At 37.9% G+C, this 16,856-nt stretch overlaps 1 protein-coding gene across 2 annotated transcripts in view; it reads right to left on the bottom strand.

Annotated features, from left to right (window-relative positions):
• Nucleotides 1–189: 189 nt before the first annotated feature.
• The window catches only part of DENND6A (DENN domain containing 6A), a 55,976-nt gene continuing 39,309 nt past the window's right edge, over nt 190–16,856 (bottom strand). Inside the window, exons 12-20 of one of the 2 annotated variants that reach the window (XM_074284295.1) lie at nt 14,748–14,842; nt 10,375–10,440; nt 10,229–10,293; nt 7,547–7,636; nt 4,444–4,497; nt 4,221–4,330; nt 3,930–4,032; nt 3,027–3,101; nt 190–2,352 (exon numbers count right to left, since the gene is read on the bottom strand). In XM_074284295.1, coding sequence (XP_074140396.1) covers nt 2,221–2,352; nt 3,027–3,101; nt 3,930–4,032; nt 4,221–4,330; nt 4,444–4,497; nt 7,547–7,636; nt 10,229–10,293; nt 10,375–10,440; nt 14,748–14,842 — 790 coding nt within the window. In that variant the 3' untranslated portion in view covers nt 190–2,220. The remainder of the gene's footprint in view (nt 2,353–3,026; nt 3,102–3,929; nt 4,033–4,220; nt 4,331–4,443; nt 4,498–7,546; nt 7,637–10,228; nt 10,294–10,374; nt 10,441–14,747; nt 14,843–16,856) is intronic. The other variant, XM_074284296.1, reaches the window with a different exon arrangement.

Below are 16,856 nucleotides of genomic sequence, written 5' to 3'. Positions count from 1 at the left end.
TTATATTGAAGGTATAAGACCCTTCAGTCAGAGGAAAGCTGTTATCTATGGTCCTTTATATCCTCCCTCGTGAGGATCAAATGAATTCATATTTGCCAAGTGCTTAATTAAGCACAAAGCCTAGCATAAAGGAGGCGCTGCATAAATGTGTCTCCTCCTTAGCCCAAAATGACACAGAGAGTTCCAAAATCTTTTTAACAAGACTTTTTTAATCATCCACTCGCAGACCATGACTACAAAGTCCTCCTCCTCCTCAGAACTTCTCTTCATTTGCTCAGTCAGTAGAAGGCACAGAACATTCCAGAGCAGCCATAAAGTCAGGATCTCTTCAGATGCTGGTGATGGTGGCCACAAGATGTGAGGTGGTTCAGACGCTAAACAAACAATGGTTTCTCTGACATAAGAAAATCATCAAATCATTAAAAATTAAAAGCTTCAAATCAATCTCAACTTCCTAGTGACTTTATAGTCCTTTTGCAAATTCATAATTTTTAGACAAGCAATAAGCTATGGCAACATAATAATGGTTGTCAATATGGATTAGGCTACAGAGAAATACAGTATTTAAATGTAAAGAAACTACCGCCATACTAAGAGGCATTCTTTAACGTGGCTACTCTATCTGTGCAAAACAATGGAACATTATAGTGGTATAATTTTAAAGACATTCATGATACAACACTATGAGATATCAACTTCTGGTCACAAATTGCATACAAACTGTTACGAATATTAAAATACATCTTTTTAAAAAATATACAATGGTGACCATTTGTACCTAAATAATGCTTCTCAGAAATATATGAAATCCTTTATAATACAAAAGTAAATGCCCTTTTCCCTCAAGGAGAACTTCAGGCTAACAAAATACCTCACCTGATCCAAGGCAAACTCTTTATTTAAAATAGGATAAGAGCATATTTTGATAACTTTGAGGTATGATCCAAGAGACCGTATCCATGAGGAAAAGGTTTATGTACTCGGATTCTCCTGGTGAGGAAACAGCCTAAGAGTCAGAACCAAGAGGGAACAACTCCTACTGCTCACCACAGCCTTAACAGTTGTTCTTGTCCTAATGACTTCAACTAAATTTGGTTTTGTAGAGGATGATGGCATATAGAGCCAGTAATACACTACTGCTGGGCCTGTTTATGAGTGGCCTTCACAGGGAACTCCTTTTCAAATGCAAACCCAACAAATGGTATTTTAGCAGCCCATCTTCTACGGTCTGTTGGCCTGGTGGGTAAGAGGTCCAAAAGGTACTTGTGATGGGGAAAAAAAAGGATTTGATATCAGTTGACAGAAGAAAAAACACTAAATTGGGTTGTTTTAAAAGACAAAATAATGACACTGAGGATGAAATCAATATAAAGACGACAATACAGAGGGCCTGTGAATGTTCTCTTCCTAAGAATATTTTAGTTAAAAATACTTTCACTGTGAGGTTTGTAAGTTAGGAGACATGGCTTTGAGGACAAGCACCCAAGCTAGTTCATTTAAAGGGCCAAAGGTAACAGTTTCTCCTTCTAATCCATGATTAGTTTTAGACACTTTCTATCTTTGGGGAAATTGGTAAAATCTTAAAATTGCAAGAAAATAATGGAATGAAAAAGTATAGGACAATAAAAGCATCGCTATCAATAAATGTTTTGGGAAGGAGGCGTTCGTGATTTGTGAGCAATGATTATTCAGTAAATTACTTGGTGAGTTTTGCAGCAGGGGTGAGTCAAGACCAGCAGCTCAGTTTTGTGAAAATGTAGGAAAAAGGAAGGCACTAATTATGCATTAATTAGTTATAACTATACTAGGACAGCTTGAGACCTATTCCTTCCTTTAAAGTTAAAAAAACACAGCCAGTGTGAGTGAGACATTGTTTCTCCCTGAGTTTTCCCATATTTTGACATGATTGGGCCCAGCAGCACCACTGGTCAAAGGCCGCAATGCCAGCACTGCAGGCTGGGCTCTTGCTGGGCTGGCTTCGGCCTCCCAGGCCTCACTTGAGAGCACTTGGCTTAAGCACAATTAACAGCCAGAAAGGCCATTGCACACGCAGACTTCCACTTCAAAACAATGCAAGTGTTAGAGTTGTTAGAAAAACAGCGGTGCCCGCTGTCCTCCCGGCTCCTCTGCCGTGGCTGGGTTACTGGGGCATCTTTTTGTCGTGTCTGGGGCTCCCATGTTGCACCATCCTTCTCCTCTGGGAAACGCAGGAGGCAGCCCTCACTCTGCTCCGCTTTTGAGCAGAATTCCCTGCAAGTCATCTGGCAGAGCCAAAATAATGGCATCGATGTGAGTCCGCAACTTCTCCATTGTGCCTGGCTTCACGGGCAAGTGTTCTTGATGAGCCTGTAACTAGATGAAGAACATGTGACAGGTTTTCATGATCTCTTCTTCAATCCAATAAAGTGCCATGTGCCGGCACTGGGCTTAGCACTGAGGACACAACTGAGACAGTCTTTGCCTGCTCTCAAAGAGCTTACTTGATCGAAAAGATAAACTTACAATCTAAAATAATTTGAAAAGTCAAGCAAGGTGGCGCAGTGGGATAGAGCACCATGATGTGTATTGAACTCAGGAGGATCCGAGTTCAAATCTGTGCTCAGACACTTAACACTTCCTGGCTGTGTGACTCTGGGCAAGTCACTTAATCTCAACTGCCTCAGCAAAAAAAAAAAAAAAAAAAAAGTCAATTACTGAATTTGCAGCAAGGTTTTACATCTTGTAAGAATTTTTAATTTTCGGTAGTGAAAAATTTCAAACTGCCTCTCCCCTGCATTTAATAAGCTTCCTTTAGCAGGTACTCTGTTAAAGCTGCAGAACCCAAATTCAGTAATAGCCTATGCGTGAAGTGCTGGGGCAGAGAAAAGGGATAATGGGTTTGTAAAGCTGACCTTGGTTTCCTTGTTACACATACTGTATGGAGAGTGTACAAAGCACTCCAGTCTCAAGCCCTAGCATGAAGAGCAATACATGGGTAAATTCCTCACACACAAGTCAATCCTGATTTAATTCTCACATCCACATACCAATTTATTCTTCAGTTTCAATACAAGGTCAACTGTCTCTACTTCCGTGTGTTTCTGGATCCAGAGAAGCAAATCCTGTAAAAAATATACCAACCCAAATAAAGATATCTGTAGAAGTCTTTTCATACAATTTTATATGCTGGTAATTTAAATTAAAAGGAGAAAGAGAATCTCTTTTCAAGAGGAAGGTAAACAATGCCCAGGAACACAAAACTAATGAAATCAAGAGCATTCTCATCCTTCATTTCCAACATCAGATAATGATTCAAATTAGCCTTAAAAAATCATCATCTTAGCCTTACCCACTCAGACCACGGACGGGCACATAAGAAATCTGGGAGCAAACAGGAGTGAGGAGATAAAAGTTTCCTCATGGAGGCCACACCCATGCAGAGCTAAACCATCCAAAAACTGCATTAACGTCTCAAAATCAATGTTTCCTGTGAGCCTTTTATATAGCTTCCTTCAATCTAGTTTCTCACTCAAACACCATTAGTATCCACTGCTCTGTCAAAGCTAGTTCTAAATTAAAATAAGCTAAATTTTTACATTTCAAAGTTTTGTTTATAACACTCTTTAATAAAATTTTATTAGAAAGCTATATAACACTCTTTAATAAAATTTTATTAGAAAGCTAGTCATCAAAAAACTGATAAAACAAAAAATAAAAAAAAAATTAAAAACCCCACAAACCCTGATAACACATTTTCACATAATTTCGATTCCACATCAGATGTTGAATGTGGACTTTGCAGAATGGAACTATCTATTTTGCATTTCTTCATATTAAATAGAGATTCAAAAACATCTATAAGGGGATATATTTTTCCACCTAAAAACACATATTTTAGCTTTCTTTTTCAAGGTACTTAATACAAAAGACATTAAAAGATATTTTCTAACCTCTTCACAAAGAGCTTCTAAATGTAGTGCTTCGAGTTTCTGGGTCATCTCCTTCTTTCGGGTCCTGAACCAGCCATCAAAGTTTGGAGATTTTAGAAAATGTCTTGAGAGAGAGAGAGAGAGAGAGAGAGAAAATGAAGAAAAAGTCAAGCAAATATTAATTCTGACTTTGTTACTTCTCCAAATCAGTATCTTTCCTAAATATGGTTCAGTGAACTATGCACAGAAATGGGAGTCCACATTCTGGCAGTTTGAACTTTGAACTTGTGACTAGAGGAAAAATCAACTGACCTGTAAAGTCCTCTCCAGTCACCCTTCAATCTGGAGGTCAGCTGGGGTCCTGCTTTCTCAAGTGTTTTCATAAATTCTTCTGGAAGAAATGGTCTCAACTGTGGTGGGCTCTAACAAAAAGGACAGAGGCTATTAAAGCACTGGAAATTAATATGTTCATGGAAGTTAATTCACAGGTTGGGAATCAAAAAAATAAATTGGAATTTTGTGAAAATATGCTTACCTTCCATGGAGAAATGCTCTTCTGCAGAGGCATTAAGCTTGCGACATATCTTTCCTAAAACCAGAAATAACACAAGTTAATATGAGGGTTCTATGTCTTTGTTCTCCATTCCTTTCATCAGGGTTTTTCCACTGGCAACTAATTTCTGAAACATTTTCAAATTGAACTTCTAAAGAGATGTGCTTATAGTGAAGTAAATCAAATCAGGAAAAAAAAAATATACACGAGTAAAACAATGTTAATTTTAAGGAAAAAAAAAAAAGGAAACAAATCCCATTTAATTACAATGATTAAGCTTGTTCTCAAAAATGAAAAAATGCAACTTCTTTGTTGCATTGTCTGTTCTGTCAAGCTCAATATGTTAGTTTTACTAAAATGCCTTCTTTTCCCTTCTAAGTCTTTTTTTTTTTTAAATCACAAAGCATGATTCATTGGGTAAAAAAGGATATATTCAAAAATCAAAATCAAGATGATGTAGAATCAAGACAGCAATGAAAATCTAAAATTCTATGTCTGCTTAAACCAAGGAGATAAAAGTGGTTAAAAAGCATTACTCTGCCCTATCTCTCCTTGAGCATCCCTATGGGATCCTACAAATTTTTGTCTATGATTCTATCTTATCTAAACAAAAAGCACAATGAACTTCCTGTTTCTCTATCAATAAAATAAAGGCCAAAACAAAGAGGAGGCCTGTATTGGGAAAAAAATCCAATAGATGGATGTTATCTACTTATTCTCCTCCCAGACTGACTTCCAGTGACCTTGCAGTGTCTCCAGACCTACCCCTTCTCATGAGTAATGGCACCTATCTCTTGCTGAATTTAATGGAGGAATCCTGCAAAGACCCTCCCACTCAGAGATCCTCTATCTTGGGGGTGACCACTGGCCTAGAACTAAAAATGGTCTCCCTAGAGACCTTAGAAAGCCAGTATCCTAGAAAAGCACTGTCTCAGCAGTTTCACTCTGTGACATAAATGTATAAATCTCTAATGCCACAACAAATCTGGAAGGGGAATAAAATGTACATGAACATCACTAAAAGGCACAGTTCTGTGGGCAGGGGAAGAAGGGTTAAAGAAAAGAAAAATGTTTAAATGAGAAATGATGAGAGGAGAAAGGAAAAGCTCCTCAGTGTTAACTCCATTGGTCTGACCAAGGAATATGCCTTCTCTATCCTGAACTCCCTCAAGGCTGGCTTTTATAAGGCTGTTCATGCAGCCTGGGAGCGACTCCTGGTCCCAAAAGCACAGCCTCAGATTCCAGGCTCTCCTCTCCAGCACCAGCCACAGCAGATAAAACTCCTCCTCCCCCCTACCCCTCCAGGTTCCTTCTATGCTGGAGCTGGCAAAGTCAAAGAGCCAGATGCACTGAGCTTGTAGGGCCCTCCGGGCACGCTGAGCAAAGCTCCAAAGACTCGTCACGGCTGGACATGGCTCCGTCTAGAGATGGGCTGTGGAGGCCAATGCCCTGGCCGGGCTCAGGCTCTCTCCCAGGAGCTCTGCACCCACCTCAAGAAAAGAAGGTCAGAGATCCCAACAAGTCAGGGGCTTTTCCCACCCCAAAAGTGAAGGAAGAGCCTAAAGGGAGCAGCAACTGTAGGAGCCTCCGCCCAGAGCCCAGCTCCGCATGTGTGTCACCACCTGCCATCTCTCCCCTTTCACAGGTTCCCTTTAATAGCATGACACCTCAGTGTCATATTAAAGGAGTAATTAGTAACTAATTTAGGATAACATCTTTATGGAACTGAAGCCATTTCTTCCAATTTGGTCAATTTTTTTTTTATTAAGTGTGGTACCATTCTATAAAATTAATTTTCAGTGTATGTCTATGTAGTTTTCTTTTTTTTTTGTATAGCTTTTTATTTATAAGAGATATGATGGGTAATTTTTTAGCACTGACAACTGCAAAACGTTTTGTTCCAATTTTTCCCCTCCTTCTCCCCACCCCCTCCCCCAGATGGCAGGTAGACCAATACAATACATGCTGTCTATGTAGTTTTCTTTGAAAGAGATATTGTTTAATATACTTTTTTTTTTTTTTTTTTTTTTTTTTGCTGAGGCAATTGGGGTTAAGTGACTTGCTCAGGGTCACACAAGCTAGGAAGTGTTAAGTGTCTGAGGCCATATTTGAACTCAGGTCTTCCAGACTTCAGGGTTGGTGCTTTATCCACTGCACCACTTAGTTACCTCTGAAAGAGTTACTGTTTTAATGCTTTTATCCTAATCAACATGACAAATACAATGTTCCCTAAGCACGGAAACATATGGAATTTCAATTAGGCAAGGTAGAGGAAAGGGAAAAGCCTGAGTCCAACACAGAGGCAAGGTTAGTAGCAAAATGCAAAGAGGAGCAGAAAGTATGAGAAATCCTGTGAGATCCAGGAAAAATTAGGGGCTGAGATCAGACCTTTGCTCCATACCAGTGTGCCTGACAGAAGAAAATATAGAAGGCCTTAACTAACCAAGGCTGTGCTCCCTGTGCCACAGTTCCATCAGTTCTGTGCACAAAGTAGGTACTCATTCAAATGCTAAATTAAAGTAAATTAGACAAAGTGAATTAAGCAAAGATGGAGTCAGGTAAACTACAATGACTGGAAAATTCAGTATCCTTCTTAAGAATAATAGTTTGTAGTTCCAGTTTTTCAGTGAAGAAAAAAGCCATCTATCTACACCCAGAGAGAGGTCTGTGGGAACTAAATGTGGACCACAGCATAGCATTTCTACTCTTTCTGTTGTTTGCATTTTGTTTTCCTTCTCAGGTTTTTTTCTTTTTTTTCTAGAACATATTTTTCTTGTACATCAAGATAACTGTATAACTATGTATACATATAGTTATGTATACATAACTTTAACATATATTTTAACATATTTAACATGTATTTGACTACCTGCCATGTAGGGAAGAGGGTGGGGAGAAGGAAGGAAAAAATTTGGAACAGAAAGTTTTGCAAGGGTCAATGCTGAAAAATTACCCATGTATATGTTTTGTAAATAAAAAGCTTTAATTTAAAAAAAAAGAGGAGGAGAGGAGGAGAAGAGAGCCAACCAAGAAATTCTTGTATGTCTTCAATCCACCCCAGAACAATCTACTTTTGCTAATTTACCAGTGGAATGATGAAACTCTGGGTCAATTCCAAGAAGTAACGTCGAAGGATTACACTTTGGGCCTCAGAAGGACGCTTCTGCTGTACTCCCTGAAACGAGAAAATTAAATCTATAATCTATCTTCAATTGTTTGGCAAAGAAGCAAAGTGTCTTTCAAAAGATGAAGGTTTTAATTCATAGACAAACAGCCATTTGTTCTTATTCCAAAAACTCAGAACTCTAGTATAAACATATTTATGAGTCATATTTCTATAACTTATTTATATGAGGTGTGTGTGTGTGGGGGGGGGGTTGAATCCTGTGAAGTCTTTCAAAATCAGTGTCAAGATTAACATCGCTTTGACTCTGTGAAATCTCCTGAACTTTGCTCCAAAATCTCAACCCACAAGGAAAACAACTTCTCTGGTCTCGATGCCAAGGCTAAAGTGTGCAATGAATAAATGGATTGTACATTCATGTCTCTGGTGAGAGGATGAAAAACAATATCTCTTCAGTGCATGCTCTGAGCCTTGAATATGTGCTGGGCACCAGGCACATGTCCCTGCCCTCAAGGAGCGTCCAACCCCTAGAAGAAGGTCCAGCTGCAAGAGAAGACCCTGCAGGTACAAGGAAAAGATCGTCCCCTCCTGTTTAATGGGACCTCCACTGATGACAAGAATAAGAGCTAGCATGGACCAGACAATCAGCATGTGCCCGGCCCTGGGCCAAGAGCTTGACAAATATTACCTCATTTGATCTTCACACAACCTGCACAGTAGATGCTGTTATTGCCCAATTTTACAACTGGAGAAACTAAGGCAAACAGAGATGAAGTGACCTGGCCAAAGTCATAAAACTATTAGATGTCTGAGGCTGGATTTGAACTCAGGTCTTCGTGACTCCCTTTGCTCTATCCATTGTGCACCTCTCTTTTAATCTGTCTGGATTGTCTTTGGAGAAGAAATATATTCTTTCACAGGCTACCTTGATGGTTTTCAGTGACCACGCCACTGAACACCATATTCAGCTCTGAAAATTTGATAAGCTCTTAGTCCCAAGTCAAAGAGAAGCTATTTGTGAAGGGTACATACAGCTGCTTCTCAATCAAAATGATCCTAGAAACCACTATGCAAAAATGACATCAAGAACTGACCTGGTCCCTGTCAGTCTGGGTATGTCTACAGAACCCCTAGAGCACCTTCTCCCCCACTCAGAAGAAGAGGGTCCTCTGTTCTGGGCCTCAAAGCCTTTCCAGGGGAGGAAGCTGGTCTTTACTTGCTGCTCTTTCACTCTCCTTACTTGAAGCTTTTACACAAAAACCACCACCAAGTGACCAAATTCTTGGTGGCCACACACACACACACACACACATTCACACCTACACACACACACCCCACGTCCTTTTTTGGGGAGAGTTATACATGTACAATAATTTTTCATAATGAATCTTACTGGGAAAGAAAAATCAGAAGAAAAAGGAAAAACCACAAGAGGGAAAAAAAAAAAAAAAGTGAACATAGAATGTGCTGATTTACATTCAGTCTCCAGAGTTCTTTCTCTCTATTTGGATGGCATTTTCCACCCAAAGTTTGTTGGGATTGCCTTGACCACTTCATTGCTGAGAAGAACCAAGTCTACCATGGTTGACCATCGAACACTCTCACTGCCACTATGTACAACGTTTTCCTGATTCTGCTTGTTTCATTCAGAATCAGTTCATGTAAATCTTTCCAGGCCTTTCTAAAACCAGCCTGTTCATCATTTTTATAAAACAACAATTATCCATTACTTTCATATAGCATAACTTTTCCAGGCATTCCCTAAGCGATAGGGACCTACTCATTTTTCCAGTTCTTTGTCACTATAAAAAGAGCTGCTACATTTGCCTTCTAACAGATTTCACCTCTTAGAGATAAATTTAGAAATATTTTTTAAAAATCACTTTCTAGAGAAAGCACACCAGCCTTTGTTGAGGTTGGAAAACGACCACGTATCTGAGAGCGAGCTGACACAGAGTTAGGTGCTTAATAAATGTTTTCTGACCTGCTGACTGACTGAACTTCCTTCCCGACCAGTTGGGCACAAGCAAGCTAAATGGATGCTCAAGGAATTATAAAGGTAATTCAGGTTTGAGGATTTCAAGCTCATCCACAAGGTTCTCATGAACCAAGGGAAAGGAAGGAAGCAGGACCCAGAGAACAGGGTCCCCAGTGACTACAAATACACAAGGGAAACATCTCCCCGGAGAAGCAAGCCCGACTTCAGTTAATGAGAATGCCCCAGCTGGCTCTCAGAGAAGACATATTGTTCGAGCCTCCCAACAGAAAAGTGGGAGACACTATGCAGGTGAAGTACTGCAAACAGTCCCAGATGAAGTCATTTTATTAGTGAGCTTTGCTTAATTCATTTTCTCTTTTGAGGTTCAAAGGAAGGTTCAATGTATGTGGGGACTGTGACTAATATAAAAAATTAAAGGTATCAGTAAAACTAAAAACAATTTTAACTGAAATAAACAGCTTATAGTTATCACATTTTCCTTGCCTAGGAGAAACGTCAGATCAATACAGGGGAGCTGATCAGCCCACAGATCTCTTACAGAGAAGTTGCTATATTCATGATGCTAATCCCTCCTCCTTACCCCATCCCCTACCTGTACATGAAGTTTAATAAGTCTTGGTCAAATAAAAATAATTTTTAATTACCTTCTGTAATTGTTTTATGATATCTTCATCTCGGTTTAAAAATGGCTTATAAGAAGTATAAACTCCTAGAAGGAGGAAAAAAGAAAGCAATTTTTAAAAATGCCTTTATACATCAGGACAATATTTAAAAGAATAAAAGTTATTACCAGGCTTAGAATCCAAAGTCTTTAGGTTTTTCAGTTTTTTCACCTTGACCTGTTTGGGAATTTCACCTGCAAAAATCATAAGAGCCTTAAAATTTTTCTAATAATACACATTATCAACTATAGTCAACCTAAAGAGAATACAGTCTTTTGCCCAGCTTCATTATTTAGCCTGGAATGTTATCATGAAAACATTTTTCTCAAGTTCAAGATAAATTGTTTTTTAAGCCTTCAGGTAGATACCTTGGAATTAGAATACAGAGAAACTGGGAAACATTTAGAGTAACTATGCAAGATCTTCCACAGAAATCCAGGGTCCCACTGTTATCTTCCCTGCTTTGGAAAACAGTTTAGTTTAATCCTACCTGAAGCCATGCCCTGCCTCTTTGAGTGCTACATCTTCAGGACAGCGGCCCTTGTGACAACTGGGCATTTGAAGATTTTTCTGACTTTCACAACATCCTCTCTGCAGTGCAGGGCCTTCTACTACACTATCTGCTCCGAGTGGGCCGTGGTACTGCTGACACAGACCAAGCCAACATATGAATGTCGGTAGCGCCCTAAGGAGGACCCTTGGTTCAGGAAGACAATGGAATGCTAAGCCTGAGAACAAATGGAAGCTTGCAGGGAACAAAAGACCATTGGGGGAGCAGAGGGGCCCACAGGCCTAATGCTCTGGGGAGGCGAGACTATGATGGAAAAAGTCAGGGCTGCTCAGCGCTGAACAGACAAGCATGGCTGAGAGGGACTCCAGAGTCACCACCTGCCCCTTAGGAACAAGGAACCTAACCCAGGGGGACTGCTGGAGAGTGCGCTGAGAGGACCATGGTGATATGATGAGAGTCCCAGGCACTGATCTTGCCTCGGTCCATCAAGATGAGGTCTTGCCAGAGAACTTTCTCTCCTTTAGACAGAATAGCCATTCGGTAATGGAGAGAGGAATAAAGCCCAACAGACAGAGGACCAACCTTGGAACCACAAAGACCCCCATTCAAATCCTGCCTGGAACATATACTAGCTGTGGACATGGGCAAGTTCCTTAAACTCTCAGTGGCAACCCTCTTAGACTGTAAATTACAGATTAGTTTGAGAGAAATGATGATTAAAAAACAATTATGAGGGAGGGTTGGATGTTTTTTTCCTGTTCTATTTCCCTCTTTGAAGCCCAGCCTTTGAAGGACATTGCTGATCTTTGTCAAAAATTTATCTTATCTAGGTGAATTCCTTGTGTTCTAGGCAGGTTTAATTGGGGATAAATTATTTTATTAAATTACCCAAGGCTGGGGGGTCATATATGTCCTCCATCCCTCAGTAGAACAGGTCCACCTCTCATTATAATATTCATTCATTCATTAACCAATGCAAGTTGATTGCCACCCTTAGAAACACCCACTTTTATAAGGGCAAATAAACATTGAATGGATCCCATGAGAAGTCTTTGGCATTTAAGAGTCACTGACCCCTTTTATTAATAATGTTAGCATTAGTAATAAAATGATTAATTAACCACAAACTACATCTCTCAAACTTTTAAAATGTCACAAGTTACAGACTCAATCAGTGGAGAAAATTTCTGAAAATCCAAACTCAGATTAGGGGAATGTTACAGGTGTAGTTAAGTATCTGACAAAATCATCCCAATTACTAGAAGAAAAGTCAGAGAGTTGGGCCAAGTATAAGGCAATGCTAAGTGTGATTACTACTGGTTTGACATCAGTTTGGCAGAAGGTATCCAGTGGAGCGGGGATGTGGGGGGAGGCAATGCTCCTTAAGGTTTTCAGCAGTGGTTTCTATAAAGACAAAGAATGCCTGCTCATCAGATTTGCAGATGACTCCAAGCCTGGGAAATAAGATTACAACACTAAGTCAAAGTCAGGATTCACAAAGATCTTGAAAGGCCTGAACAAGAGACCAAATCTAAGATAAAACTGAATAGGAAAAAACGGTAAAGTCTTAAAGGCCAGCTCTACTCCTGCACTTGAGGGCAGTGAGGAAGAAGAATCAGAACCCTTGGAAACCATTTCTTTAACTGCTGAAATGCTGATAACCAACAACGGGAAGAGTTACTGAGACTTTAAGCTAGAGTAAGATTGACATTTTCTCTTAAAATGAAGCAAAGGAAGAAATAACAAGTTACCACTAAATGGAAAACTGGCTGGTAGATTCTCCTCAGCAAGCAAATAAAGGAGGTGCAGTGTTTAGTTTTAAAAGGAGGACAAAGCACAGCGATCCAACTGACCAAAATAATTCCTCAAAACATTTTCCTCATATTTTAAATTTAACTTGGATAAGTACTTTTTTTTTTTTTAAATTCAAAGCAAGGTTGATAAATTCAGTTAAGAACTGAATTGCTAGTTAGAAGGAAAATAAACCCTGCCTTTTACTTTCCTTCCTCTCTCCAGGCCTTTCCATATTTTTCCTAGTTAGGATGACAGGACTGTCAGCTTGCGATCATACTTACAATTCAAGCAACCTTTTTTTAATGGACCTATAAGGTTGGCACTAGGCAAACTCCATCAGGAAGTAAAAGTAGTGGTCATCCATTAGCTAACACAATTGGCAGAAAGAGTTCAGCTAAATATACCTATTGATTGATTAAACTAAGGGGCTTGGACACAAGTGTCACCAAAGTCTTTGTTTTAAAATTTAAAGATTCTAAATAGAAAGAAGGAAAAAAAAAGACTCAAAAGAGAAGATAAAGAGAATTTTTGCTGTTAAGTCTGTTTTTTTTAAGGCACCAGCGAAACATCAATCCTGGCAGTGCTTCTAGAGTGAAGCAGAGAACTGCGTCTGCAGCTCTTGCCTCAGATGCTTTGTCTTGAAACTCATCCCAGTGTGGGAATAAAAAGCAAAATCTCTCCTTCACAATCTACTACTTCTTTAAAACGACGATGTCAAAATCACAGCCGTTATCTTGTTAACCTTTCCAAGAAACCACACCAACTGAAAACCAAAGGAGTGTCACTTTCTGTCCTTAGCTACCCAGCAGCAAGTCTCTGCTCCCACGCAACAATCCCATTTAATGCCACACTAACAAAGGGAGCAAACAGCTTCCTTTTTGAGAGTAACCAACAAATTAACTATTATCAAGGAACATACTTTGTAAGTTAACAACAGCAAGTTAACAATCCTTGGACTGTTCGTTGATGAGCCTCTGTTGGGTTAAACCAAGATACATGAGTAATGGTTTTTGTTTTGTTTTGTTTTTCCATAAGGAAAGTATTCTTTTTAAGAAAAAGACTAAATTTCTTATCTGGATCCCTATTTTTTCTAATACAGACATAATATGTGGAAATCCCTACTAATGAATTCATGATAAAGCTCTATTAATTTGTGTACAGAAATCATAGAGAGATTTTTCTACTGAAAAAAAAAAAAAAGAAAGAAAGAAAATTCACAACCGAAGACTGTATTACAATCACTTCAAGTGTTTCCATAAGTAGGACAAATCTGCTGAAATCAAACGTCAATTTGGGAGAGGTGGAAGAGGAAAGCAGAGACGGCCTTTTCTTAGAGCCTGCCCATCTGCATTGATGAGCGAAGTTCCTCACTAGGGGCTCCTTAAACCTATAAAACAGTTTTGGGTCAAAAACCATTCTCTCATTTGACCAGCTCAGCCTAAAGAACCTTACTCTTTAAAGGAGTAGTCTTTTTAAATTTGACCAAAACAAACAGGTCAGAAGTTTTAAACTGTTTTCAAGGCAAATATTATATTTTTATATATGCAAAGTAAGGGTATTTAAGCAATTAAGGATTTCAGTGAAAGATAAAAGTATAATCAATTTATATTAAATGAACAAAAGTACTTTTACAAATTATCTTGGGGTATTTCTATTTAGATTGTTCTGAATGCCATTAAAAACAATTTTACAAAATTGCATTTTAGAAATGCATTTTAGACATAACATCCCAGGTTGAATAACAAGGAATCAAAGGGAGAAAATACATTTTTCCACTACAATGTGAAACAGGAATCAAAATTTACCAATGACGAACACATGGTCATTCATTTAGTATTTATCTATATTAATATAACATCCAAAAGCCCTGGAAAATTATAAAATGCTAAATATTCAACTTAAAATGTATTCAAGTAATTACATAATAGACACTTTAGAAATAATTGTTGATTCATATATAAAAATAGATCTTAAGTCCTAACATTTCATTCTATTTTTACTCAATACTCAGTTTCTGTACATTATTCATAAATCCATACATTCCACCAATAAATGGTCCTTTCCACCAGCTCACTCTCCAATTACATGATAAGGAAATCCATTAATCAAAATTTCAATATAACTAAAGTCTGAAAATAGAAGGGTAGAGAGACTCAAGGGTAATCATGAAAACCAAACAGAAAGGGCATACTGTACCTGCCAGTTTAATATCTCCAATTCGAATGATGTGTGGCCAGTGCTGGAGCGTTTTAGCGAAAAAAGGGTTGGTCACTCCTAAAATAACTGAGGGCCTAGATTGTTTTAAAAGACAAAAAACAACACAAATTTGTTCAATAGATACAGTAAAGTTTAATCTATAGAAAAGAAAACAAAGAAACAATTGAAAATGCCTTCACTAGGGGCAGCCAGGTGGTGAAGTGGATAGAGCACTAGCTCTGAAGTCAGGAGGACTGAGTTCAAATGCAGCCTCGGACACTTAACACTTCCTAGCTCTGTGACCCTGGGCAAGTCACTTAATCCCAACTGCCTCAACAAGACAAAATAAAACCTTTGTTCTAATAAGAGAAAGATTTATCTCACAGTAAATCTTTTTTTTCTCCCATTAGTAATGCAATTCACTTAAGTTTTTTAAAATTACTCTCAAAATACAAAGAACTACTTTAGGATAATTGAAAATGAATACCATCTAGCTAAAGTTTCATCTTCTAGGCAAGATGGCAGATGGAAACAAAGGAGCCAACATAATCAAAAAGATAATGAAGCAACAACTAAGTGGAGAAAGGGCTGGCCTTGGCAAGGCTGGCAACAAGGAGAGAATAAGGGATGATACAAAAAAGTTTTGAGCCACATTTAGAATATGGAACAGGGCAGATGAGGGAGCTTTCTGTTTTTTTGAGTAAATTAGGAAGAGAATTCTTCTGCTGAGATTGAGAGCCTGGGGAGCCATATGGATGCCAGGAGGAAAAGGGAAAGCTTTGGAAAAGAGTCAAGTGGGAAGAATTAAAGTATTGCCATGCAGTCATACCAGATGAGATTAAATAATGAGACAATAAAATTTGCAGTAAATAATAATTAGGTAAGTAAAACTCAACAAATGGAAAAGTGAAAAGAAATTATAAAAATTATAAAAATAAGATTATATAAGGAATACAGACTTTTAAAAATATATCAAAATCTATAGGATATAGCCCAAAACAGTATTAAGAAACAAACATATCGAAAGCAATTTAAGTCTGCACCTAAACTTTAAAAAAAAAAAACAATAATAATGGAAACAGGCATACTCAGAATGAAGTAAATATTAATGAAAATAAGGAAATGTTAATGATAATTCAAATACCTATTTGTTCTATTTTATTTTAATATAAAAGAGGTAGCAAATCTAATCTGAAAATAAAAGCAAATGCAAATCACTAAAATTGGGGTGGGGAGAAGAGCAGATCATAGTAAAGGCAAAATAAAGAAAATTCTCAAAAGTTACTACATTTTTTTTTAACTAATCTAAGAATCCAAACTAAAGGAATGATTATCTACAAATGCATAAAATACTCAAATTAACAACAACAAAAGAGTATATAACCTAATAATCTTAAAAAGGAAAATTGCTCTATGGCAAAATATATAGATGATTTCACAGGAGAACATCAGCAACATTTTAGGGAACAAGCAAATACTACTTGTTTCTGTGGAGTAGATATCATCTTGAGCTCCAAAATGGAAGGAAAAAGCTCAAAAGAAAACTACAACCTGTTATTATTAATCAATACTAATGGGAAAGTATTTAATCCAAAATATTATCAATCATAAGCAAGTAAGATTAATAGGAATATGAGAGTGATTGAATACCAAGAACATAATCAATAGAAAAACCATATCAATAAGAAAAAACTAACTTCCCTATTATATTTCCTACAAAAAGGAAGAAGAGAAAGAAAAGGTTGTTAGTATATGACAGAAAAAAAAAAAAAAAAACAAAAGAGCAGAAGGAAGTCTCAAAGAGCACACAGATGGAGGACACAGTTGGACCCAGCTGAAACGACCATATGAAATTTAAATCTTACCAAAAATTATACACAGTAGGAAAAAACACTGGACAGATAAAAGTTTGCAGTTTCATATACTCTCCTCTTTTAAAATTTTTCTTTGTAAATTAAAATGTTAATGTCGATTGGTCGATTTCAACAAACATTTTTAATGAATTTTTTTCAAATTTTTTCCAGTTTTTTCCCTGCATGACTTTTCTACAGCACCTGACACTACCATCCATCTTTCCTTACTCCTGGATACTCTTTCTTCCTTTCGTTC

This window comes from Sminthopsis crassicaudata, chromosome 1 (genome assembly GCF_048593235.1).
Source record: "Sminthopsis crassicaudata isolate SCR6 chromosome 1, ASM4859323v1, whole genome shotgun sequence".
Classification (NCBI taxonomy): Eukaryota; Metazoa; Chordata; class Mammalia; order Dasyuromorphia; family Dasyuridae; genus Sminthopsis; species Sminthopsis crassicaudata.
This window is presented reverse-complemented; position numbering and strand designations above follow the sequence as displayed.